The sequence below is a fragment of the Porites lutea genome, chromosome 9, assembly GCF_958299795.1.
Source record: "Porites lutea chromosome 9, jaPorLute2.1, whole genome shotgun sequence".
Taxonomy (NCBI): Eukaryota; Metazoa; Cnidaria; class Anthozoa; order Scleractinia; family Poritidae; genus Porites; species Porites lutea.
In genome coordinates this window covers 10,260,194-10,286,834 of record NC_133209.1, presented here as the reverse complement: position 1 = coordinate 10,286,834, position 26,641 = coordinate 10,260,194, and the positions used below count along the sequence as shown (strand labels likewise).

Genomic DNA, 26,641 nt, shown 5'->3' with positions numbered 1-26,641 from the left:
TTTATTAAGTAACAGTTATTTAGGTATATATTTATAGAAAACAACAACACAAAAAACGGAAAAAAAAAGAAAGAAGGAAAAAAATGGTTCGGTAGGACTCGAACCCTGCACCTTCGGCTCGACGCGACTACACCTAATCAGTACACCACAGAGGCTGATTACGTCATTTTTGGGAAAAGTCTTTAATTTAATTCCTTTTCCATGAAACTTCCGCCGGCAAGATGATCGCCAGCCGCATTAACCGAGCTAATTAACAGTAAAAAAACAATGTATACGCATATTCCATGGCAATGAATGAATAAAAGACATAATTATGCTTTTCAAAACGCCGATACACGTCCTCGCCTGCAAAGTAGGACACAAAACATATGTTTTGTTATCTCGATTTCCGCTGTTTATATTTTGAAGCGAATGGTCAAAATCACATCCATTTTCGGCTCATACTGGTTCTTAAGAATAGCATTGCATGACATTTTCTCACTTTCACATCACCTTGTAGCAAGCTGGAATTTGTATATCTCCGTGTTGCAGAGTCGAAGAGCAAATGCTCATCAGTCTCGTCAGATTTAACACCTGGACGAGTCAAAGGCTCTTGAATTGAAATCCAATCCTCCAAGTTAACCATCGTACTCATCTGAAAGACTCTTGCGTGTCTTAAATTTGGTAAGACCACTAACCGTGCTGTAGAAAATTTGAAAACTCTGAGTCTGGGCAGCGACTTCCCCGTGTTTTTATTTGAGTTGTTCGTGGCGCAATGCACTCTGGTTAAATGCAATGCATTGTGGTAAAAAGTGATGAATTCGAGAATTCGTCGCACCTTATATATTTCCTTTAAATCCTGATTATGTTGCTGCTCGCTCCCTACGGTCGCTCCGCAGCAATAATATGCGCTTAATTTCCAACAACTAGGAAAGATGAGATTGTCACAATGACGTAATTTAATGAGTGTAGGTATTGGCAAAATCCAATTCCATTATTTTTCCTTCGAAGTGAAAAAGGTGTGTGACAAAATCAAGAAGTTGGAAAACACATTAATCATCTAAAAAAATAGCAGCGATATCATGATGACATCATTCATTGTTAAAGAAGAGTCTGAAACAATCCGCCATTTTAAATTAATTAAGTGTACTCCATTTTACTTGAAACCCGCAGAAATCGAGGCAACCGTCATTGAAAAATTGATCTGTGCATAAAAAGATGTTTAAAAATCTAAAAAAAAAAGCCGAAACTTATAAAATTCCGAGAGAAATTATCACTGTGAAACTATTGAACCCATCTGCCAGTTGGTCACTTTAAATTCTTTTTTTAACGTCGCGGTTAACGACGTTAACCATGGGCCAACATCTTTCCGCCAACTAAGGAAGTAATCGGTTCTTTGGCGTCTGACTTGCATCGACCGACACTTGTTATCTCTATTTTATTGTACCCAGGGGAGATGTGTACATGTCACCGCGGCACCCAACGACGGTTTCCCCCTAAATACTTTGAAAACTTTTTTTAGGCTATCACTTTTAGATCTCTAGAAGTGCATTCTAAGCTAGCGTAGCTTATAAGATTTTTTATCTGTTCGGTCATCGTAGGAGAAGTTAAGGTGACTCGACCCAGTTTTTTTTTTGGGGGGGGGGTACTATCCTACTTTGAAGCTCTCTGGTATCCCCACCTTTACTTTTATCGTAAATCTAACACATAGAATGGATAACATATAGATCAATCTACAATATAACATAAAATTTTTGGGGATCGGAGTAAATGTGGTTATAATGCCACGCACCTTTGAGGTCTGAGTCGAAAATCTGCTGTTGCCGGCAATGACCACGCTTGGCTGACTTCCGAATGCTCACCGAGATATTCCCGTCACGAGTTGGTTTAATTATTGGCTTGCATTAAACCTATGAAAAAATGATATTTTGTAATAGTAAGTAGATTTAGAGTGTAGCACTTCTTGATTTTTTTTCCAAAGGCACAAGAATTGATTAAAAATTGTGAGTTAAACCTCTATGTATTACGCGATGGCCTGTCTCACTGTACCAAAATTATCAAATCTCGGTGAGCATTCGGAAGTCAGCCAAGCGCGGTCATTGCACGCGTGCTGAACAAGAATGCTGTATAATGACAGACTAGAAACAATAGACAACTCCCAAAACACAAACTCAGCCAAAACGCTAAAAATCTTCAATGTTTACTCAAGTTTGGGCTTATAGAAGATAATGTCACAGTTTTTCAATGACCATGAAATTCAGAGTCCGGGTAGTTAGTTTATCAATTGTGGCCCTGAAAAAATTTGAAGGAAAAAAAACTACGAATTTTTAAGAAAATGCTTTTTTCGTGAGAAGGACTCTTAAACGTTGACAAACGTCAACAAATAGTGAAAACTATAATTTCTATATGTTTGCTTTGCTCGAAATCGCGCGCATTTACAAGGCCCTAAAGCGTTTTGCTGACTTGCAAGGACCCATCTGTTATAACGATGCCCAAAATAAAGAGATGAATCTCATAGTTTGTTAGATATAATCCGTGTAAAGTTTGCTTATCATTTTCGCATAAATTATGACCTAAATTTGGAAACCGCTGAATTTCTCGAATTGGGTCTTTGCGATTTTGGTGAAACTCTGTTCAGCGCAAGGCACTAATGCGCACTATATGTAGCCGAGAGATTTTCACGAAAAAATGCCGGCAACAGCAGATTTTCGACTCAGACCTCAAAGGGGCGTGGCATTATAACCACGTGACATTTACTCCGATCGCCAAAAATTTTATGTTATATTGTAGATTGATCTATATGTTATCCATTCTAGGTGTTAGACTTACGATAAAAGTAAAGGTGGGGATACCAGAGAGCTTCAAAGTAGGATGGTACCCCCTCAAAAAAACTGGGTCGAGTCACCTTAAGTTTTTTTCGAAATTACAAGGACTTCAGTTTCATTTTACCAAGATTTTAGAAGTAATTTGACGTATTACGAAAGTGTAAATTTTACTAATTCCTCTCTTCTTTCAATCCGAAAATTTTAGGTTTCCTTTTTTTTTCTACGAAAAATAGCCCAGCCTGAGGAGTGAAATGCCGAAAACCTAGACTAAGAAAAACGTTGGAGATTAATTCGATAAGCTTCGACCCACTACTTGTACACATGACATTCATCAGTCAAAGCCTAGTTGTATAGGTGTTGTCCAGTTTGGTGTTACTATCTCTGTATATGTCTCAAGTAATACCTCGCAGGTAACGAAATCATAGGTTTTCTAGTTGCCTGTGCTAGTAGTAAAACTTTAAAAATATTTTGCTTATACGATCACGTTTTGCCTGAAGGACACCTTTAATTACTTTTACTAACAATTAATTAAATAAAATTCCAATACAAACTCCCATTTTAAACGACTCTCCCTGTCATAGGCGTAGACACTTTCTCTCTATCGAGGTCGTCCGCATATAAAGAGTTGTACTTCCCTAGAAAGATCTTGAAGCCAGAAGTTGATGTGAACACTTATTATTATTGTTGTTGTTGTTGTCGTCGATGATGACACTTATTACTGGGTTCACTTGTCCTCCGACCATCTATTTCAAGTTTATTACAAAGTGCGACAGCTTTTTTTATTACAAAGTGCAATGGTCTGTTATTACAAAGTGCGACAGCTTTTTTTATTACAAAGTGCGACAGGTATTACAAAGTGCGACAGGTATTACAAAGTGCGACGATTATTACAAAGTGCGACAGTACACACGTGGTGCACCGTCCTTGTCTAACGCGCAATCTTAAAGAAGTAATAGTGGCTTCCATATTTTGGCCAAATTAATCAAACGAGGCCTGGAAAGATTCAAAATGTTTACTGCAAATAATTAAAAAAACGTCACCAGTGGTGTACTCCCTTATGTAAGTTATATAGGCCGTGTGCCGCCCCATCGGGTTACGTTTTTGCCCCTTTTTGGTCTGAAAACGGGTGTACACTTTGCCCAGTTTGGTCTCGGGTATGGTTTTTGAGGGAACTACGGGAGTGTATGAACGTATTTATCATATCAATTCCAAATGAGTAAGAAAGGGAAATATGGGAATTGGAAACGGATTTGAAGAATTTTTTTGTTTGCGCTGTAATCTAATTAATGTAACATAATTTCTGCCTAAAGGCCAGGTCTGAAAACGGGTATGGAATCTAGAGATCTGGTCTGAAAACGGGTGTGGAAAATTACATTTTTTGGTCCGAAATAGGGTCAGGATTTGGAGAACCGGGCGATACACCACCACCACGAATTCCCAGGAGTACCCCCACAGGTAAATTACCACATTTTCGTTGGCGGCTCGGGGCTTTGACTCCCGATTCTTTCTCGGTGGAACTTGGATTCCAGTCGTTAGTGTGATTAGGATTCCAGACTCCTTGAGCTGTGTAACCACGATCCACCGTTTAAGCAACTGGAAACAGTTCAACGTTATGTAATAAATAAATTAGACAAAAAATGCACCATTCGGTGTCCAAAGTAACTGAAATCAAAGAATGAGTAAAATTTTCCTTCAAGTTGCACCTTTCCCTCTCAACAAGGAGAACTTGTTGATGGCTCTTTACAAGAGATATCTAACGAGATTGCCGTTTCCTCGTAAAGAAAAAAAAAGGAAAAACACTTCATATCTGATTCTCTACTTACATAACTGTACTTGAAGGTGGATATTCCAATTTTTTGTTCGATTTCAATAATTATATCGGTTTCATTTGAGATGCTTTATTAAATGTTTGACACATTCGCATCGCCCGTCGTTCAAGCCACTGCTTGGTGTCTAGATATTGGACGAATATTCCGCTGTGTGACTGGTATTGGATTCGGCACGAGAGAAATGGCAATAAAAGGTTTGCCAGATTATTTTAGGTCTAACTTATTAAAATTACAAGTTTGTCGTAGCCTGCATGACAGGCGCAAAAAGGGAGGTGGAATAGAGAGAAAAATACCTCTCTCCTGAATACCCCTTTTTTTCCCCTTCCTTCTGATTCCCCATTCCTTTTGACGCTTACCACACACGGTCAAATCTGGCCGATAGCTTATTTTTCTATTCAGTTTCTTTTTTATTATTATGTGTTTATTATTGCTAGTTGAAGCTGGTCACGTACTTGGGTAGGGCCTATACCAGTGTGACTGCCACCTTCTTGTGCTCTTCAAATTTAGACGTACAGCTTTAAGGGGTACATGCCCTTTTATCTATTTTGGGTGTACCACTTGGTTTATTTATTCCTATGTATTTTCTTAAGTTTGAAAATCAGTCTTAAAGCCGCAACAGGGTCACCACAACAGCGCGTGACGCCAATTACTGCGTCCCCGTAATATAACAGCAGTCCCACCTCCCATGAGAGATAAATCATCACAGTTGGGGACTGCACCCCCTACCCTTAACGAACAGTGTGTTAGTTCGTTAACGTCCCACAGAGTTTATATGTTTAAGGGTTGAGAGACGGGGCCTACAGTTTAGTGTTCTTATTCAAGAAGACTAGTATTGTCAAACCGTTCGCAGTTGTCTTTGCATACTAAGCAGAACTTTTTCTTCAGCTATTTAAGGTGTTTCGATTCGTTTTTTCGGAGACCATACGGGTGTTTTTCAATCGCCTTTAAAAGGATTTTTGTCTTGTCCGTTCGCTACAAAATTTTCATCAGTGATTGACTATGAATTGAAGTTTGTCAGCTTGTTTGCCCGTTGAACGCGTTACGCAACTATGGCGGTTGATGAGGAAAACTACGTCGTTGAAGAAAACACCAGAGTCACCCGGCTGTTCCTCTACAATTCAAACGCTTCTGGAACTGGTTCGGTAAGAGTAAGTGCCCAGGGGCTCGTCTCGATCTTATAGAAAACATTCACCACGAAAATTCTATCGTCCCCGACCAGCTGCCCCTGGGTCTCCGAGGATGACAAATGAGAAGACATAATGTACATCTACTTCTCGCGAAAAACGTCTTCATCCCGAATGCTTCAGCTTTTTGCGCAAACTGGAAACCTATTTAGTACTTAGAACCCGGTGAGCATACATGCATATGTTGTAGTTCAGTTTTTTCTGGTTTAAAATTTTTTGGAACCAGTTCAAAATTTTTAAACTGGTTTTATTATTTTATGTCGGTTAATTTTTTCAAATATATCACTTTTTTTATTTTACTCAAGTGAAGTATATTCTATGTAACCCTTAAGTAGTGAATTAAGTGATTAAGATTAAGCAACTCATTTTAGTGGTTAAGGAGTCATTTAGGGTGAGGGTTAGGGTTAAGTAAGGTCTGGTACCCAATGCTTTTCCACTCAGTCAAACAAACAAACAAAACAAACAAAATGACAGAACCTCGGTAATAAGTATTACGTGACAAATTATTTAAATACACAACATAGCTTTCTTGTACGCTGCTGAAAATTTCAGCTCAGTTGTGTAATCAAGCTCAATGTTATAAGTAGTCTGTGCAAGGATTTAAACGGGTGGGTGAAATTAATGTGTTTATTCTACCAAATTTGGTCTCAACACGTGTATATATAGGTGTTTACAATTTCTTCAATTTTTCCCAGAAGAAGATTTGAATGCAGAGGTGATGTCTTGTCAACACGGTCAATTTTTATAGAGATAATGTCTCCAACTTTAAATTTTCTAGGTTGGTTTTTTTTGGCTTTGGGTTACCATTTCGTTGTCGTACTTTTCCTGATTTTCTGTTATTTTTTGTCGTTTTCTGGGTTGTTCCTCATGATGTTCACATTCTCTATGGCTTTTAATACCATAAACAGCCTCATATGGCGTCATCTTTATTCAGTACTTGTGGAAGAGGTTCTCATTATTAATGCTCTCACATCCTCTTTCCACGATCGATTTGATCTTTCAACCAAACCTTAAGTGGCTGGAGTTCCTGGAGAACCATGAGCCACCCATGAATCACGCAAAACAAGTCTCTTGTAATTAAAACAACTACTTGACTAAAGTTGATGGATGCACCGTTAATATTATTATCATGTTTCCGGCTCTGGTTTGCGTGAATTTTGGCACCAAAAGAAAAATTCCTATGATGCATGACAAAAGCCTAATATTTATAATGTTTATGACGGCTCATCTCAGATTTTCGCTCTTGTGAAAAGGTAAGAACAATGTCGTCAGTCACCCTCTGCGTTTTTCTTTTTATTTGTTTCTTCGCATCTCAACAGTGTTCCTTAGCTAATCTGGCTGCAGAACATTCGTTCTTCTCTCCACTTGATGAAAGCCAAAATGTTAAGCTTTATTGGAATATAAGCACTGCTAGAGAGGAAATTTTCTTCACTGTTGAGGCGAAGACGACAGGATGGGTCGGATTTGGCATCTCCAGTGGTCAGGGGAAAATGGAAGGAGCAGATATTGTAATAGGATGGGTGAAGGATGGACAGACGTTTTTCAAGGCAAGTAGATTAGTATCCGGCAATCTCTCTAAATGTACAATGATGTAACGCCCTCCTTCAGCTATCGTCTCTTGTCAGACTGTAAATAATTCGGATATGAGGCTAAAGGCAGGTGGAGGGGAGAGAGAGAGAGAGATTTTATTTTTTGAGTGCTTAACTGATTGAAATTGTGCGCAAATTGACTAGAGTGCGAGGGAAAAAAAAAACACTCTCCATCATAACTAACATAGAAGCTCCATTTAGCAATTACAGAGTTCGGCATAACCCCTTACCTCAGAATCCAAGGTGGCCCAAGCACTTTTGTTTCCATTTTCATTCGCCTTTGCATTTTTTTATCGTTATTTTCAATTTTTTTCCCGCTTTTGTCTTTCTGTACACTTGCATTGCATCTTTTATGGAATGAAGAAACCTCGAGTTGGATGTCGAGTTCGAGTGCAAATTTCGGTATCGAATGTTGGTCTTTCCTGTTTTTCTCTTTGATTCTTTTTGTGTTGTTTTTGCTGTTGTTTGCTTTGTCATTCACGAAAAGATCCTCTGAAGAAGGGGTTCTGCTTCTTAGCCGGCGAGGGGGGCAGGGGGTGTCCACCTCCCTCCTCCCGTTCCTTGCATTCTCGGGTAGGCGCCCCTTTTTTCCTTGCTTTCTACCTCTTGGCTATTTTTCGATTGCGAAATGTTAAGCATCAAGTCGCCCATTTTTTCCCTATCCCCTAATTTTCTCTCGTGTTCTGCCTTTTCCTCTTCCACCTCCCGTACCCCTCCCTCCCCTATTTTTCTCCGGCCTGCCCCGGCTTCCATTTACCGTCTTCACTGACTAAATCGGAGTTTCATTTTCATCAGAATTTTCAATTTTGTTTGCGGTTTTGTATCTCTCCTCCGCAGAGACTCCCGCTGGGATTCCTTATGAAAATAACCCGCGTGTCTCTTTTTCTTTCTCCCCAACCTCCCTACAACACAATGAGGCTTCTGCTGAGGAGAGAACGGTTTTGCTTTAATGTTATTTGCGCTCTAAGGGCACTTGAATATCACTTGAATTATGATTTGCTCCAGGTTTTGGGTTTTACTTGACATTTCGTTTCTATCATCACTTATCACTTTACTTTTGTTTCCTTTTTGCTTTGTGTTTTTAATTCTTCGTGTTTAAACAGAAAAATTAAAAAATTGGGAGCAAAACACTTACTAAATGCATGACGTCAAAATCAATGAGGGAAGTAAGACGCCATCATATGTGGCATCAAAATTAGGAGCTGAGCCAGAATTATTCGTGATAAGGAAGTCCATCATAAAGTTGGTGAGTGGCTGATGATGCCAGGGATGACGATAATGTTCAAGAGAGTAGATCAGCACGCGACAAAGAACATATGGAAGGATTATGCTCGATCAAAAAAGTGTTATTAATGATAATCCGTGACATTCCGCCATGAACAGAAATTATCACAGTAAAAGCAAGATACTGTAGAATTCCGAAAGTAACGGCTCCCATTTCTTTCGAATTTAGTAGGCAACAGGGTACTTTTAGGGTAGCCTACTTTTAGGATTGCTACTTTAGGGTAGCCGTTATTTTCGGGTGGATAAAAAACGTTAGTAATTTACCGTTGTTTCAGAAACGTAACATGTCAGGAGCCCGTCAGTCCTGAACATGTACTTAAAGGTTATTCCGTTTATGCATGTTCTTTGAACAAAGCGACAATGTCTGAATATAAATGTTGGTTCTATAAGGCGAAAGTCAGTTAAGGGTGCATTAAATCGCGATGAATGCAAAGTAATATCATTTGACTCTTTTGACAAATATAACAGCTTTTAAATCATTCAACATTTTAAAAGAAGGATTCAGATAAGTTCGAGATAGAAACACAATGACTTTTCTCGTTGTTTAGTTGAGACAGTTTCGCATATAGGGTACCAAAGTTCAAAGATTTTCACACGTTCTTGATAAATTGATCCGTTTTTAAAAGAGATATTTTTTCATTCTTGTTTGTGATATTTTTTGAAGGGCCCCAACTTTCGAGTAGGCCGTTACTTTCAGTGAGAGCCACACGCGGTAGTGAAAAAGTTAAATCTTGCACGCATGCTCTCGATCTACCGTCACTAAAAAGAAAAATAAAAGACTGCTCGCAGTCCGTGTTTTGGGCCCGGCCGACTCACTCATAAAAATTCAGCCGTAGCCGCTAGGCGAGGCCATGAAAATGAGGCCCTCCCCTTGCGTGTCGCTCCGTCTCGCGCCTCGTTCTCTCTAGCATCCATAACTTCGCAGGCTAGGAGTATATGAATGAAGTATGCACTCATAAATCCCACATGAAGCTGATTTTTTTTGTTGTACACTACCAGGATCGACATGCAGATGGTCGCGTGATGCCAAAAATCGATTCGCAGCAGGATTACGAACTGATATCTCTTAAGGAAGACAATGGAAAAACCACCATGAAATTTAAAAGAAAACTGGACACATGCGATCCTCAAGACAACAAAATCGAGGTGAGTAAAGCCTTGAAAGCCTAAATGTTGAAATTTAGTTGTAGCAACTAAAGACGAAGAGATTTTGAAAGCTGGGTTTAGCCTGAATCTTTTGAAGGTGGCAAATTTGTTATATCGACTCAGATGATGAGACTAACTTTTTGCTGGTTTCACTCTGCCCAGAGACGCAGCCTTGTTTTACTCTCTTAAGAGCGAGTGGAGGTGAAAGAGAGAGATTGATAAAGAGTTTGCCGGAGAGGTAGCAACATAACGTCTTTTGAAACAAACCCTTTGCAACCGTTTGTCCTAAAGAATAGGCCATGGCGAGTGTCTTGACTGTAACGAGTGTTGTGACACGTCAAGTTGTTATTGTGTGCGACTTAGTTTTCACCATCACACCACAGTAGCTCTCAGCTTAGACAATTCTGTTAACTTATAAGTGTTTAAAATGGTGGCTGAGACCCGACACTTTCAATTTTGCTTTATCAGGGTGTCTGAGAGAATTGAGGTGGAAAAGGGAGAATCGGGAACGAGGTCGACGACGAAGTAGCAATGAATTGTTCAATTTAGGGATTTAGATAATGAAAAAGCCGGCGAAGAAAATTTACGATGTGGACGACTTATAGTTTTCCATCCTCTCAAAAGTTTCTTCTCGTTATTCAAAAGTTTCTTCTCGTTATCACTCACAGTGGCTCTCAGACACAGCACTGTTGAAGAGATTAAAATGGTGGTTGAGACCTTGACAACACTTTCAATTTTCAGGTAGGAACAACGAAAGTGATCTACGCTTATCACCCAGAAGATCCAGCTTCAGAAAATTCCATTTCACAGCATAATCATAGAAACCGTGGGCAAAGGAGCGTTTATCTGCTAAACAACGCTAACAAAGAACCAGCTCTACCTCCTGATACTAAAACCTTTGATATAACGCACAATATGGTAATACTTTAATAGCTCTTTTTAGATTTATAAGCGGTATATTCCTTTAAGCAAAGTGTAAAAGTTTAGAATTAAATAAGACTGGGAAGTTACACACATTTTACATATATTAACCGTGTAAGTGCTCTTTTAGCGCCCTTTCGTATGCTTAATTCCCTACTCAATTAAATACTAGGTTATTTTTAATCTTTTTTCTATCCAGTCCATCGTAATTGCTTTCAGTGTATCCTTGCAATTCAGATCTTAAATATTCTCGAGCGCAAATTGTACGAAATTAGAGGCATCGCTAAGAGTTACAGCGTGGCGTCGATGAATCTTATGTGCTTTTTAGATTGCAAATCGGTGTGGTGTAATGAAATTTCAGCACCCATACGTCTGCACTAATAATCACCGAACTTTAAGGAGTGAAGATTCGAAAACCCAATGAAGAAATCTTTGGCAAATTCTTTCTTAAGACATATGAAGAATGGTTTCTCGTGTTGACCAGCCAATTCAGTGCATAGCACAAACACACCGACATAGTTATTAGGCAAGGCCAAGATAAGCAGGAAAAAATGAGCAGAGCTGGGTAAGACATTGTCTGAAATTTATAATGCCAGGTTTCTGATAACCTATTCAATGGCAATGGTTTCATGACAGGCGTTGTTACGGCTTATACGAGAGCAAAAGAAGTGACCAGCAACGGATTCTTCGGGGGCACACAAAACTAAGTCTTTTTCTTTTCTGCGTAAAATAGGTTAATTTTGCTGAGCTTAAAAACCTTTTGAATGTACAATATATATCAAATTTAACCATGATCACATTTCTTTCTCCATTTTAGACTGCCATTCCCAAAGATGGAACTAGCTACATGTGCACAGTTTTGGAAATCCCTAAACTCAATGAAACCCATCATGTCGTAAAGGTGAGATCTAGACTGCGGAGTAGAACCAACTTGTATCCAGTCTATGGCTTCAGGATTGCACGCACTTTTGTTGTTATCGATATTTGACCTACAAAAGGCAAACTGATAACTAATGTTTGACTTACTTTTAAAAACGTAGATTGAACCTGTTATTCAATCAGGCCACGAGGGTGTCGTTCATCACATGTTAGTGTACCAGTGCAGTGATGATTTTCCAAAGGAGATATTGAACAATACTGCTTTTAGATGCTATGCTTCAAATATGCCTCCTGAAATTAGAGGTTGTGCTGGACTCACGCCCATAATTGCTGGTTGGGCTATAGGTGGTAAGGTAAGTGTCTAAAATGATGTCGTTATATAAAACCTTAAAGAGAGATGGCATATTTTAAGCTTGGTACCGAATACGAAAGATGCAGTAATAGGCGACATAAACATGAACATTATGGGAAAACGCAACGCAAAGTAAAATTAAGACGTCATTTGACGAACTAAATGTACACGTCAATTAAATAAATAAATGCGCACAAAACAAAACTGCGCGCGCCTACGTACCAAGACACAACTGAAATACAAATCTAGTAATAAATAAGTGATGTAAGGATACGATGGTGCAATTCAAGCCTGGATTGTAATCTCATCTCCCGCAGGCCTGCACTATACTTCTCGACGATAATACCATGGCGATTGAAGAATTTATTAAATGATTTTTGAAGTAGATTGCTTTCAAAGCTCTGTTCTCTGAGACGTAATGAAAGTCCGCGGAGTCTCAAGTTTATGAAGTCAACTTTGGAAGAGCAAATTCTAGCATATCTCACCAGTTGAGATATGTAAAATTCCGTAAGCTGGATTGGCAGGAATGTTACTGCCCATATGAGGAAAGTTGACAATCCGGAATGCAAAGTCATCTCTCTTATCGTAGATGCTGATACAAGAAGGTGTATTTATGTCGCTAGTCTTGATATTCGTGTCGAGATAACACACTTTGAGTAGATGATGTGGAAGTGTCCTTAAGTTCCAATTCCAACGGGTAAATCGCGCTGATATAATTTCAAGTCCACATTGTTGATACTGAATAACTCGTCGATGTATCGAAAGGTGTTGCTGAACTGGATGGCTTTTGTAATGTCCTCTTTCATTGTTTTGACCTTGAAATCGTACTCGAAGGTATGAAGGAAAAGATCAGCCAACAAAGCTGCACTGTTGGTGCCCGTTGGTATACCAATAACCTGCCGGAAATCTGAGCTTCCAAAACGAACGTAGATGTTGTCGATAAGAAAGTCAATTTCAAGACAAAGCACAGTATAGGAGAAGTACGTGTACCACGCCGACGTCCTATCATTTGTCCAGAAGGTGCGAAAATTATTTGTAGCAATGGAGCATTCCCCTTTAGCATTAAAAACTCTTTCCAAAGGATCATGGAGTTGCTTTTTAACTTGGGCGTGTGAAAGGCTATGTGAGAGACCCGTTCATCAAAACAGAGTCTGTCATCCACAGTTATTCCAAACAACGTAACTGATTTGTGTACCGGAAAGGGAAACACATGATCCGTGTTTCCTATTAGCATGGCTTGGTGTTTGGTGGGAGTGACCAACATACCGTTGCTTCTGTACCATTCGTTTGCAATATTGAGCTGATGCGTGAGCCTCCTGTCAAGTAATTTAGGATCAGTGTCTGAGTCATGTAATTGTTCATCATCGGCATACGCATGAAGCTTTACCTCCGTAATATAATATATAAAAAAATATAACGCCATTGATAAAAATAATAAAAATCAGGGGCCCAAGTACACTGCCCTGAGGTACTCCTCTCGAAACCGCTGCCTATTCAGATGCTAGATCTCCAATTGTAACCTTCTGCAATCTTCCACAGAGATAGTCCTTGAGCAGCGCACAAGCGCTACTACCCAGGCCATATGCTTCTAATTTGGCCAGAAGAAGAGCGGGTGGTGTTGTTATCAAATGCTTTCGATAAGTCCAATGAAACAATCCCAACAAGTTATTTTTTGTCTCTACTCCTCCCCCAGTCATCTATGAGTCGAAAGTCTCACAACTATGGAATTTTCTGTAGCGGATAGAAGGTTTGATGGGAGCCCATTGTAAAATCCTTCAAGCTGAGATGACAGTAGCTTTTCAAATATATTATTCAGACAGGGTAATACCGTTACTGGTCTATAATTCTGTTTGACAAGTTCATCATCCTTTTTAAAAATAGGACTCATTTGTCCCATCTTCCAACGGCTAGGATATTTGCATTGAGAAATTGATGCATTTATAATATTTGCAATAGGGGCCGATATTGCCGAAAAACAATTTTTGCCAGTCAGTCACCCTTTCATGGTTTTCCATACAAATCCTTGCAAATTCTAAATTTTCAAAACTGTCATGAAATATTTCCTTAAGCACTACAGGGCTCAAATCTCCGTTTTATTCATAACAGACAATTTGAGCCCTTAAATGCGTAAGAAAACGTTTACACGACAGTTTAAAAATTTTAGAATTTACAAGGATTTGTATGGAAAACCATGCAAGCGTGACTAGATGGCAAAAGTTGTTTTTCTCATACAAATGCTTCAAACTTTCGGCGGCCGTTGCAATCGCTACTTTTGAGATAAACGGCTGAAAATTCTCAGGTTACCTAATTTCAATATGTCCTTTCAGCTTGTGCTAACAAAATTTTTCAAAAGCGAACTGTTTTCGTGTTTACCGAAAGTTGATTACGTGATCAAGTCATGCAAAGAGCCTTAGAAAGAAACAGAGCAAAAGTAAGAGGTTGAAGAAAACTGTTTCCTTACTAGATTCTGTTTATTTTAAAAGGAGTTTTATTACCCGGAACACGTTGGATTCGCCATTGGAAAAGAAAACAGTCCAAAGGTCGTCGTCCTTGAAGTCCACTATGACAATCCTCAGAATTTGGAAGGTACGACTGAAATAATAATAATAATAATAATAATAATAATAATAATAATAATAATAATAATAATAATAAGCTGAAATTAACTGATACATAATAGAAAATAAGTCTAGACAACTTTAGGGCAACCAAGGCTGGAGTTTGTCCCTTGTGGATCAAAAAAATCTTTTTTTATGGACTCGAGAGAACCGTTTAAAACGGACGGTGACACTGACAGCAAAAAACATAGCTTAATTGTAATTCTTTTTGGTAATTGAACACTAGGTGGGGAATCGCTTTAGACCAACTAAATCTTTTGCCTCGAATTCGAAGTATATATTTCCCTAATGAGAAATGGATTCTGTTAACCATGACTTTCGAATATTTCACTGTTGTAAATGTTTACGTTTCCGAGAAGAAGAAGTTTGGTCTGATTATTATTGTTTTTCTTTAGGATTGATTGACAGTTCTGGCTTGCGGTTTCACTACACCAGACAGTTACGAAAATACGAGTCGGGAGTACTGCTGGTTGGAGCGGACGTTAACCGCGCGATGCTAATTCCGCCGAAGCAGAGAGACTGGAAAATAAACAGCTTTTGTAGCTCAGATTGCACACAAAAGGTACTGCCATCTACTTTTGTTTGCTCTTCAACGCAGTTTGGAGCTGGCAGTGCTTGTTTTTATGTCTAAATTATTGCTTTTATTATATTTGTGTCATAAATCATCTGACAGTTTCATTTAATCTAAAAACTGAGAACGTCGTCTGTTACAGGTTTAACAGCCTTTTCGTGTTGACCTCTGGAAACTAGTATTTGAAAAACGTGGAGTCAAAATTAAGTAAATCAATTACCCATCGAGTAATTTAAGAGTGAAGCTAACGCTAAACAATTTACTTCAGTATGTTATAGTTGTAAACATTCCCTGAATTAAATCCAGCTTTTTTTCGCTATAACCAGGAGTTAACAGGGGACGACATTCAAAGAGAATATTTATTAGTCTCAATACAGATTAACGTCGGGAGAACCAGGTAGTGAACGAGCAGCGACTCGCTGTTCATCAGTACAACCAAAATATTAGAGCCCACTAACTCATAAGGGGCATGCTTTTTTTGCTAAATTTGAATAGCATCCTGTATTTTGTATTTTGAGCACAAACGTACCTTACACACTCGGGTGTTTCCTGGTTGGTTTACTTAATTAGAAATATACAGTAGCTACAACTGTCAGCGAAAGCAGTTAAAGTGCGGACTCAATTCAGAACACTTAGAAAAAGATTATCCAGTCAAAAAGTATTTTTAAAACAAACGATTGATCCACGGACCATTAAAATTCAAGTATTCAACTATGCAACCGTTGAAACTTTCAGGAACCATTTGAACTTATCTGACCTCTCAGGAAACAGCCCTCAAAATTATGAATGTTGTTTAATGGTCTGTTTGTAAAATAACTTGAGAATCTTTTGTTTTCAGAATACGTTGTGATTGGATAATCGTCTTCAAAGTGTCCCGGTTTAAGGGTCCTCACGGAAAGAGTTTTCAAACTGTGAGTGAAGGATTTCTTTATTTCCCAAGGCCCATGTCGTAAATCAGTCTTACTAATAATTCTTTTAGGGACTGAACGAAACCGGGCTACCTGGAGGAGGAATCAACGTCTTTTCGGCGATGTTACATACACATCTAGCCGGTAAGAATAGCGCTAGAAAGTAGAGATCGCTGGTAAGAATCTCCGTACATACTCTTCAAATTTGTTAAAACAAATCTTACTAGTGATCGATAGTGAGTTTGGGCTAATAAGTGGTTGCTCACCTCTGAAAGTAACAATAACTCACCCCAACTATCACCAAGCGACCCGAAAACCCATGCTTTTTAGTCCAAAACAGCAGGCCCGAAATCCTTGCTGAGAAGTATGCCTACAGCCTTAATTCTAGGTTACGATCGAGGCTGCCCCTGCGAGTATTTTTGCCTATTGGGTATTGACAGTATATTCAAGATAGAAGTTTTAAACCACAACGAACTTTGTTCATTCGAACCGTTTTGTCACTTGGCTGAAGCCTCTGCTTATTTTTTTTCAAGACCTTTCCTTTCTCAATCCTTTTGAATCTATTAAAAAAATAGAATTTAGTTCAAGCAATTCTTTTTGATGTCACTTCGGACTCGGTGTCACATATGTTCTTACCTACTAACAAAAAGTATGGTATACATTTCGGAAATTGTTTTGGAGTTCTAAGTCTTCGAAGAGGTCAGAGGACGAACAGTTAAACTGCTGTTATCTACTACATTGCTTGCTTCTTATAGTGACGTAGATCTTAAGTTTGGCTAATAAATGCTTTTATGATTTTTGAAGGGCGTAAAGCATTACTTCGCCACGTTAGAGATGGCGTGGAACTTCCAGAAATTGTAAGAGATGACCATTATGACTTTAACTTTCAGGTGAGTTTTACCAAAAAAAAAAAAAAAAAATGAGTTAAAGTGAAACGAAACGAATGAAAATAGGAGAGGTGGGAGGTTGGGGGGGGGGGGGGGGGGGACGGAGGTAGGAATAGTCATTTTCTAGGTTTGGAATGTAGGCGTCTGGGTGTCTTTTACCTTCTGAAAGACAAGGGCAGTTAGGTTGATCCGTCATAGTAGTTTACCGATGAAATTCAAGCTTCTGCCCACATCTAATATAGTGTTTTATTTTGTCATTAACAGCTTACTATCATTTACTTTTTGACAGGAATATCAAGTTTTGAATAAGGAGGTCCATATTGCTCCGGTAATGAATTTATAGTGTCCGCATTTTTTTCTTGGCTCTGTTGAACCAATTGTAGTTTATTCTTGCCCATTTACTGAAGTTTTAAGATAGATATTTAATGTACTCTTGCGGTTCTGAGAAATTAATTTAAGTAATAGGGACTTTAAGATCCAACGACGCGGACGGCAACGAGAACGTCCAAAAAATTAAAAAAAAACAATAGGTTTAAAAAGCAAAACAACCAACTTCTCACGTGCATCACACTTTTTTGTACATTTCTTTCCTGTTTTTGCACGACTACAAGATGAAAATGCCTACGTGCGCGTTTTAAGGAGGAAGTAAACAAGCAACGGCGAAACCTTATTTCTCTTTCTGAGCTTGGCTATGGTCCCTTGAAATTCAGTTTCAGGAGGGTTCGCCTACATTTTACAAAGTCAGTTTGTAGAAATTATCGCTATTAAGACTGATCATGAAAGAACGCAAACTCACTTTTTAAGTAACGTTCTCGTTGCCATCGCGTCGTTGGATCTTAAAAGTCCATAATATCTCACGTTGAACCCCCGCCTTTAAAGAGGGAGACAATATTAATATTCACACACCTGGAATGGTTTTTCTTTCAACAAACAACACCCTTACGCTACTGAACTGTTACGTATCTTTACGGGCTCGAAATTTCAGTGATAGCTACAGGTGAACCTCGATATAACGATGTGCCAAGGGACTGGTAAAATTTGTTCGTTATAACAAGGTTTTGTTACATCGAGGTTCTTTTCCCATTCCATATTTTTAACTATTACTGAGCTAAACAACTTCGTTCGTACGCGTTATTCAGCAAACTTCGTTGTATAGAAGTTTCTAAGTGCTATATCGAGTTTTCGTGGCGAGGAAAGATGAACACATATACACTCCAAAAATGTGTTGGACGATTCTTGATTATTGTCCTTTGGTCAGTAATATAATCAGGATCTGCCATATCGAAATTTGGTTTTTATTGAATTCCGCTTACTACAGTAGCCATTCAAGTTTCAAAAGCTGACTTTTCCACAAACTCTGAGGGAGGGCTGCCTCTCAAGAAAAGATCCCGAGTTAAACAACTGTGGTGATGCAACCAAATTTTTGTATCTCATCCCCGAACCTGCAACATAAGCACCATAGTAACTAGCCTCCCACGTAGACGATCTTAGGGGTTCGTCACACGTTCCTACCCCACTAAACGAACCCCTAAAACTTCTGCGTGGGAAGCTACATCCCCTTCGTTAGAACTTGAAACTTGTTTCAAACGTGCCTCAGAATGACGTTATTATTATAAACAGGTTGGAGGGGGAAGATCACCTTCAGCAGAATAGGGATTCGAAATTCTGTGGTTCTTCAAATCTATCCAAGTATACTTCAGAAATCTTATCATTTGAATCCAAACTCCATTTACATTGCTAATGTCATCTCAATGGCCTCGGTATGCTCGATTTGCAAACATTCCTTTGAGGAAAAGTACATGATCTAATATAAGGTCACCTTGGGCGTCTATTTGATTTTAATTTAAAAACCCAAGCAGGTGTTGATCAAAATCCTAAGAACGAATATACTTTCGGCATCTATTTCAACACAGTACTCTATATTTATCCAGTCCATCTGATTGTTTACGCTTTTAAATCTAGACCCATATCGTTTTCTTGCTTAGAATGTTGTATTTTTGCCGAAAAAATAAATAAACACAGGCTAGCTTAATATTGCCATTTTTAATTATGGATTCTCAGACCGTTTAATATTTTTGTGCATTTTATCCAACAGGTGATGGTAAGAAGTTTACTTCTAAACCAGATCAGCCCACCAAGGCTTTCATCGGAGGCAATGTTTCGTTAGTTTGGCGCTACTATCAGCCATCGCATCTTACTCTCAAAAAGGTGGTGTTTGGCCAATGGACAAGCTCACCCGGCTTCGTTTTTCCGAAAATAATGACGATTAATACGACAGCAAAAAGCATCAGTTTGTCACCAGGCCGTTATGAATCCAGAGTTAGTTGGGCGGGAAACTTTTCAGCTTCCCAAGTAGCGTTCGTTTTGCATAATATTCAGCCAGCAGACGATAAAGTGGTATTCGGGATACATTTAGAGTTTGGGTACATGCATAACCCGCTACTAGGCTATGTACAGATGAAAGTCGAGAAAAAACGTATGTAATATGTCTATGCAATCTTCGTCCGGTAACATTTCCATACGTACCTTGCATTTTTGTATGCTTGCAGTTAAAATAACATAAGACCACCAAAAAAAAAAAAAAAACCGACAACAAAAAAGCAGCATTTCAAGAAAAGAATGATATTGTAAATACTCAAATTGATTAGTGCCCTCCTTCGAATTATTAGCGGCTTTAGCGCGCCACTGTAAGGGCAAAAAAAGTCAGTTATTTAACTAGGTACCCCTTTCAAATTAGCACTGCTGAACCCTTCTCCAAGAGAGAAAAAAATCACGATTATTGCGGGCGACAAGAGGATCCCGCAATCCTAATCTCCAGCTTGTTATTACGCATGCGTCGCATGTATGTAGCCAGCATTCGTTTGGACTTCCAATGAGAATGATCATGAATGGAATGGAAGGGCTTCCCGGATTCCGTCCCTGGCTGGTTATGAAGAATAAGCCGAGGAATTTTAGTCAATCAGAAATTTAGGAATTTTTTGAATGAATAATAATTATGTTATTTGATGCCTAGCGCTTCGAGGTTTGGACAGTTTTCAAATATAATCGTACGAGAACAAATCTCTGGCTTTCAGCTTACCTGGTGCCTGAGTTAGAAACTGTGCAATGGATGATTTGTTGCTTAAAATCGGCTCTTTCCTGAACCGATCCAAAAATACAGTGTTACCGTCTTGCCTCTTTGTTTTACGCTCAGACAGGTAAACGTCTAATGCAAAATTCGTCAAATTGCTAAAATTTACGACTTCCCACGACATTTTAAGCAAAAATACGCTTATTTTGATCTATATTGTGATAATACGAACCTTTTTTGATTTTTCCATACATTTCAATTCAGTATACGGTACTGATGAATTGTTGCAGTTTGTATGGACCACCTGTGCTGCTTTTGCCTGTTAATGATAACCTTAGGTCAACTACACATGTTGAACTCTGATGCACCGGCGGAAACATCATGAAATTTGTGGGCTGGAAAAAATTTATTATGGATATAATAACGCGTTTCCTTTTCTCCTGTTTTCTCGGAATTTCTATAGCCGTTGCCGACTTGCCAAGAATCATAAACATTACTAAGCCACCCCTCCTAACACTTGGAGCAGATGTGACCCTCAGTTGTGTTGCCAAGGGGCTATCTCTTCTTAATGTCACATGGTACAAGGGTGGAAAGGTCATGAGTCACCATCATGGCAACCGTACTTCAAAAGCGGTGCTTACGTTGTATAACATCACCAGAGAAGACTGGGGAGAGTACGTTTGTGTCGCCAAAAACTCCGTTGGTGAAGATTCGAAAACTGTTTTCATCAGAAGTGAGTATTTTTTAAAGGATACATTCAAAATATAGATTTCTGTGGTAACCATGCCACTTTCCGAGTAAAGGATGAATATGGTACTGTTTGTGTACTGAGTATACAAAGAATTTCTTAATAACATAGTGGAGGGGGTGGGGGGAGGGGGGCGGAGCAGGGAAAAGTAAGGAGGAAGGGGGATGTCAAAGGGGGGATTTCAAGCTCTTAACGTTTCCGTGTCAAAATTATTGCTAGCGCAGCCTTAAAAAATAATAATAAACTCTGGACATGTTTCTAAAACGCTCCGTATTTTTAAAACTGCAAGGAAGTGCCTCAGTGCGCCGACAAAACAGGCGAAGGACAGTTCGGGAAATTTGAAATTTCTCTTTGTCTGAAAACTTTTTTCTCAGGGCTGAAAAGGATCAATCGGTCAAACAAGTCCTGTTTTCAGTGTAAACCTACTGAAAAAGAACCCAGTAAAGGTGTCTTCGATTGATCGTCTTCCGGAATGAGAATACACAAACGTTTTGTTACAAATCTCTTCTACCAGGAGAACTTTTTGGACCATTCAAAACGAATACAAAACCATCAAAACGGAGGATTAATACTTTACCCTACCATCCAATTTCGGCAGTAGTTGGCTTTTCCACACGCTAGATATTGTAATGCAATTAATGCCAAAACAAGTGATTTCTAGAGGTTATTCGATTTATTCTACAAAATACGGTCAATCGGTGACGTCCTAAATGGTCAAATATGTAAAGTAAAAATGAGAAGAAACCTGGTAAAATATGAGGATTTTGTCTTTGTTCCACGATCGTTACATGACAATATCGTTCCCTATTCATCTAGTTTCGAGCTTGACCTTGTCATCCTTTTTTAACACAAGAAATTTGTATCCCCTTTAAAAGTTGATTATGTACCGCTGGGCAAATGGTATTAAGGTCAACCTGTTTTTGATACGGAAAAAACTGATTAATGATTCAATTAATAAGTAAGTATACAGGCATTAAATAATGATAATAATAATAATAATGATGATGATGATGATGATGATGATGATGGTGGTGGTGGTAGTGGTGGTGTTGGCGATGATGATAACAAAAACATTTGTGATTACTGGGTAATTTAAAATATCTTAATTCCCAGGCTAACTATTTGTACTAGCTCAATATTTGTTGTTAATGGAAATACTCCGTTGTTCATGCTACACATAAACCGAAATTAATTGTTATTGATAAGCAAATGACTTCCTTTATCGTTCAAGTTCTTCCTTCAAGCCCAACGATTCTGCATACAAACACGATTGCTCGCAATAAAAGCTGGGTCCTGAGGTGGTCAGCGGTCTACAGCGAGGGGCACTTGGTGAAGACATATACAGTGTGGCACCAACTCTGGCACATAGTAAAGGACAATATGACTCGCAAGGAATCCTGGTTACGAGAGAATATTACTGGCTTTGTGTACCGTAAAGAACTAGCCGCTGACACGCGTTATTTGTTCGCGGTAACAGCTTGGAACGAATGGGGCGAGAGTGAATTGGAGATTGACAAAATACTGAACATATCGACGAAGTTTACAGATGCATTCACTCATCAAATAGAGAGAACAACAAATCTACCAGGTATGAATGACTGTGAATCACAGAAATGGGTAGCCTGCGATGATGCCCTCTCCTTTTATGTCTGTAATCTGTTTTCGGGAGGAGGGCATGATACATTCCTTTTACAAATCACATGCAAAAAAGCCAGAATCTGGACTTTTATCTGATTGGATAGAAAACAATACGGTTGATTTGCGCCGTTCCGATTGGCCAAAACGCCGCCAGCCGTTAGTTGTTGTTGATTTCAGTCTGCATTTTTGCTTGGGTAATGAGCAGTGAATACACACGTGAGTTCGTTATGAAATTTCTGCCGGCTCAGTTTTCTTGAATTTGAAGAATGTTTAAATAGAAATTTCATCCATTGAAATATTTTCCATTTCATCGTATACTAAAAATTGCAGTCAAAAATTCACCGATCATTTGAATGCAATTTGATACCCGCTACAAGTTACAGAAGCGACAAACGGGTTCACTTTCAAATAATCAATTTATGAATGGAATCTTGACCTGGTTTGACTGCAATTCCTCCTTCAGAAACCTGAGTATTATTCTGAGCGATCTTCGCTTTCACAACAAGTTTCAGTTCGTGAAATATGTGCTTCAGCCTATTTTTTTTCACTGCTTTCGGCACAGAACGAAGTCAACGAGCTTTTACTAGTAACAGCTCCAGCTAGCAGTATTTCATCACACACACACAAAAAAAACATTTAAAAATTTTTTAAGGAAGCGCCATCTGAATGTACTTAACAATTTTCTTTTCCCTAACATGGATTTCGAAAGAGATATTCCGACCAAAATTTGATTCCCGTCTGAATGCTGATTGGCTAATAACATGACAGGTAAAGCAACGTTAGATTATGCAAATTAGGGAGCGGTTGATGGCTTGTTACAAATCAATGTATCAGTCGTTATTTTTTTCCCTCTCGAGCCAAAGAAGCAAAGAAGCCAAAAAAAAACAAACAAACAAACAACAACAACAACAAAAAAACAAAATAACAAAAAAAAAAAGACAAAAAAAAAGATAAATAACTCCTGATCTCAGGTTAAAAAATGGGTGATTCCTCTAATAATTGGTCAAATTAATTTTTTAAGTGCATGAATGAAACCAAATCAAAGGAATTGCGTTTTCTCTCTACAATGACAGAGAAAATGTAGTGAAACAAAGGAAACTCCTGGACTACGGTACTAGGCACAGAAAAGCACTATAGCCTGGCTTTATTTTGATTATTCTGATTATTTAGCTCGGGTTTCTGAGCCACTTCCAAAGACCAAAAGAAAAAGGCAAAACTTTCCTATTCTTATACGCAGTTCATCAACTGTAAGGAACTCCACTGACCATGTCTGATGGCCTATTTTATTTATCTGTTGTCAGCTACAACGAAGCCACAGTCGACTGGAACATCAACAATGCCAATCTTAATGAGCAACACGAAAAATGAGGAGAAAAATAATTCCATCCCTCTGGAGGCGTTAATTGCCGTCTCTGCGTTTCCTGCAGTTGTAGCATGTGCTGTTTGGTTGGTTTGCTATTTTAGGCGAAACAGCGCTCCCTGGAAAAATCCAAGTGAGTTAACCGGATTAATTTTTTGTACGCTTTTTCTTTTTCAAGTGCAGGAATTTTTCAATTAGACGCAGTTACAGGGCAGTAAAACCTTTCAGAACGGTATTGATCATTTTCATGAATGTACAGTTGATGTCTGTAAAAACTGCTGATGGATGCACGGTTGAGGGCGAGTGTATCCTTGCCTAAAAGGTGCACACTGAATATAGAATGGGAACACTTTTATTTGTGTTAGGCCCAAGGGCCACCCACCTACTCGAGTAACCCTGGGCGAGCCAAATGTACACGCGTATTGTTGGCATGCGAAAAGGTTGGCTTGGCCAGAAGGGTGACCAACCTAACCGGGTGATGGTAGTATCAACCTGCTACTATGTTACCGGGTTATCCCTATAGCAGGACGTTAAACTGCGGAAACAGTTTCTGTCAATTGCCAATCCTCTAACTTCTGTTAGGGACCGTGTCGAAAAGTGTTGTTAAATTTGGATCAAATAAAAATAGGAAAAAATGGACGCGACAAGCGAGTTTATCATTCTTAATGAAACTGATTTGCTTTTATGAAAAGAGTTACACCAACATAAAAATTATAAGTGAGAAAGTTTAGTCCTCTTTGTACCAGTCCTCCTTCCTACATTAACTGTTTCCCTTGACCCAGGCCATTCCTTAATTCACCCGAGCTTCTAATCTACCCGGGATTAGAATCTTTCATAAATCCCGCGTAAGAATTTGATTAAAGGTCCTGCAACATAAATTGACTGTTTTAATTTATTTTCGATTTTGACAGGGCCCCAGCAAGGGTACGTATTTAAATTAAAATTTTTTGCAATGCATACACGATTCGTTACCTTCCTTTTAGCTTGAGGACCTTTCATCAGCACATCAGTCACTGTGAATGACGCCTATAATTATTTGCCATGGTCATCTACACTGTAATAGACCTTGTCTTGGTTTTGGAAGCTTTTTTGACGAGTAAAACCGCGTGAGAAATTATTTTACTTTTTTTTCAGAACAGGCTTTTTACGGAAATGATTAGATATTAGATTCTCATACAAACACTGTCAGTAATTTCTCACGCGGTAATGCCTACTCGTCAAGATGGCTTCCAAAACCGTAACAAGGTCTATTAATTTACTGTGGTTTTTTCCACTATCAATAATCTGTGAGGTGTAGCCAGTTGTTCACTTTTTTATTTCATTGCAACGATGATCCTCATTATATTTTCATTACTCAAAAGCATTCATTCAAGGATAATGCATCCTACATGGAAAGGCTGGCACATTTATTGGTTTATATTTTCAGGAGGAAAGGATTTTCTTCTCCTTCGCATTTGAATCTCACATCTGAGCTGGTAAGGTGGTTTCTTGTTTTTCTTTGATAGTGATGAAACCGGCATTAACTTTATAAGAAGTTAAACTTTTTGCCCTATTCTTTACATGTACACCAATCTCTACCGGTGCTCCTTTTTCTTTGTGTATCGAAGTTGTAATAGGCAATTTCCGAGTTTCCAGAAAAATCTCATTTCAAAGCGAGGCTAGGTGAAAAACCTCAAAATGAGTTTTATTTGCATGAGAAAACAAATCATTGCCATATCAAAACTGCGCTTTTAGCCTTGCTGAAAGAGGTTTGGTGCAACTCGGATATGGTTTACAGTGTATCTAACGTACGTTTTATTTTTTGCTTTTATCTACAATAGGCATGACTGCATGTCATTTTGAAAGTAGGCTCGCTACTTTCATTTTAACTTTTTTTATTTATTTGTAACGCATCCTGCAATACAACTGGGGGATATGATTAACGCAGCACCCATGCAAATACCATTCAAGTTTTCTAGATTTAAAGGGACTTAAATGGACGGCAGGTTAACAAAATAACTAAAGAAAGGGAGGTAGCAAAGAGAAATGAGTTTCTTGAAGTGTTTGTTGGTGTTAAGCCGGAGATTTATACAATAATTCCCTGCTCAGTTGTTTTTCACTAGGATACAGTAAGCATTCACATTTTTAAAATTCTAATTTATGATAAGTATTTGGTACCATTGTGGAATGAGTACGGCTTCTCGCGCTAAATAAAATGGGTTTCCTTTAAGGAAAATTATTAAAAATACGCAGAAATTTTAACAAGAACGAGCCGCTTTCCCCTTGAGTAAAATTGACCACATTTGGGTTCATTGATATGTAGGCTCTGGAGTCAGAGGATAGAAGGCACTCAGTAATTATGTCAGGATCATCGTGGTTTATCTACGGTTCGACACCAACACTAACAACAACGACAAATATGGACGAGCGCAGTAGTAGCCAACCAGGCATTGCTGACGAATCCCTTTTTTTAAAGCCAGTTATTCCTGGACCAAGCAATGAAGCTCCTACCTTTGCATGCTACGATCAGCCCACCTCACAGGATGTTAAAGTGAACAACCGAGATCATGTTATCTCTGCAATGCACAATCATGCTATATTTGAAGTGCGAGAAGAGATAACCAGGGATCGGAAAGACAATATAAGTCAGCAAGTTGGCACCGAAACGTCTCAGCAATTGTTTGATTCCGAAGGTTACCTTGTGCCGGATGATAGCGACAGTGTGACAAGAGCGAGGAAAAAGATGATGCCTCGGACTGGACCGTGGTTAAAAAAAGCGTTAAAGAAGGAAAACAAAACATTTCAATTCCAAAACTCCACTTTTTATATCCCTTCCGAGCGCTTGCATGTTTCAGATGGGCTATAAAATGGCCC

General features: G+C 38.8%; 2 protein-coding genes across 2 annotated transcripts; both read left to right on the top strand.

The window, feature by feature from the left end:
• The first annotated feature begins 7,079 nt into the window (after nt 1–7,079).
• Nucleotides 7,080–19,139, top strand: LOC140948874 (DBH-like monooxygenase protein 1 homolog). Its single transcript, XM_073398142.1, has 11 exons — nt 7,080–7,364; nt 9,690–9,836; nt 10,578–10,754; nt 11,575–11,658; nt 11,798–11,989; nt 14,472–14,574; nt 15,002–15,168; nt 16,157–16,229; nt 16,890–16,975; nt 17,262–17,300; nt 19,068–19,139. Exons 1-11 carry the CDS (start codon nt 7,080–7,082, stop codon nt 19,137–19,139), a joined length of 1,425 nt encoding a protein of 474 aa, XP_073254243.1.
• Nucleotides 19,140–20,374: 1,235 nt separating this feature from the next.
• Nucleotides 20,375–26,633, top strand: LOC140948873 (uncharacterized). Its single transcript, XM_073398141.1, has 6 exons — nt 20,375–20,775; nt 22,022–22,378; nt 23,730–23,921; nt 24,700–24,712; nt 25,215–25,263; nt 26,091–26,633. Exons 1-6 carry the CDS (start codon nt 20,424–20,426, stop codon nt 26,631–26,633), a joined length of 1,506 nt encoding a protein of 501 aa, XP_073254242.1. The 5' UTR covers nt 20,375–20,423.
• The last annotated feature ends 8 nt before the right edge of the window (nt 26,634–26,641 follow it).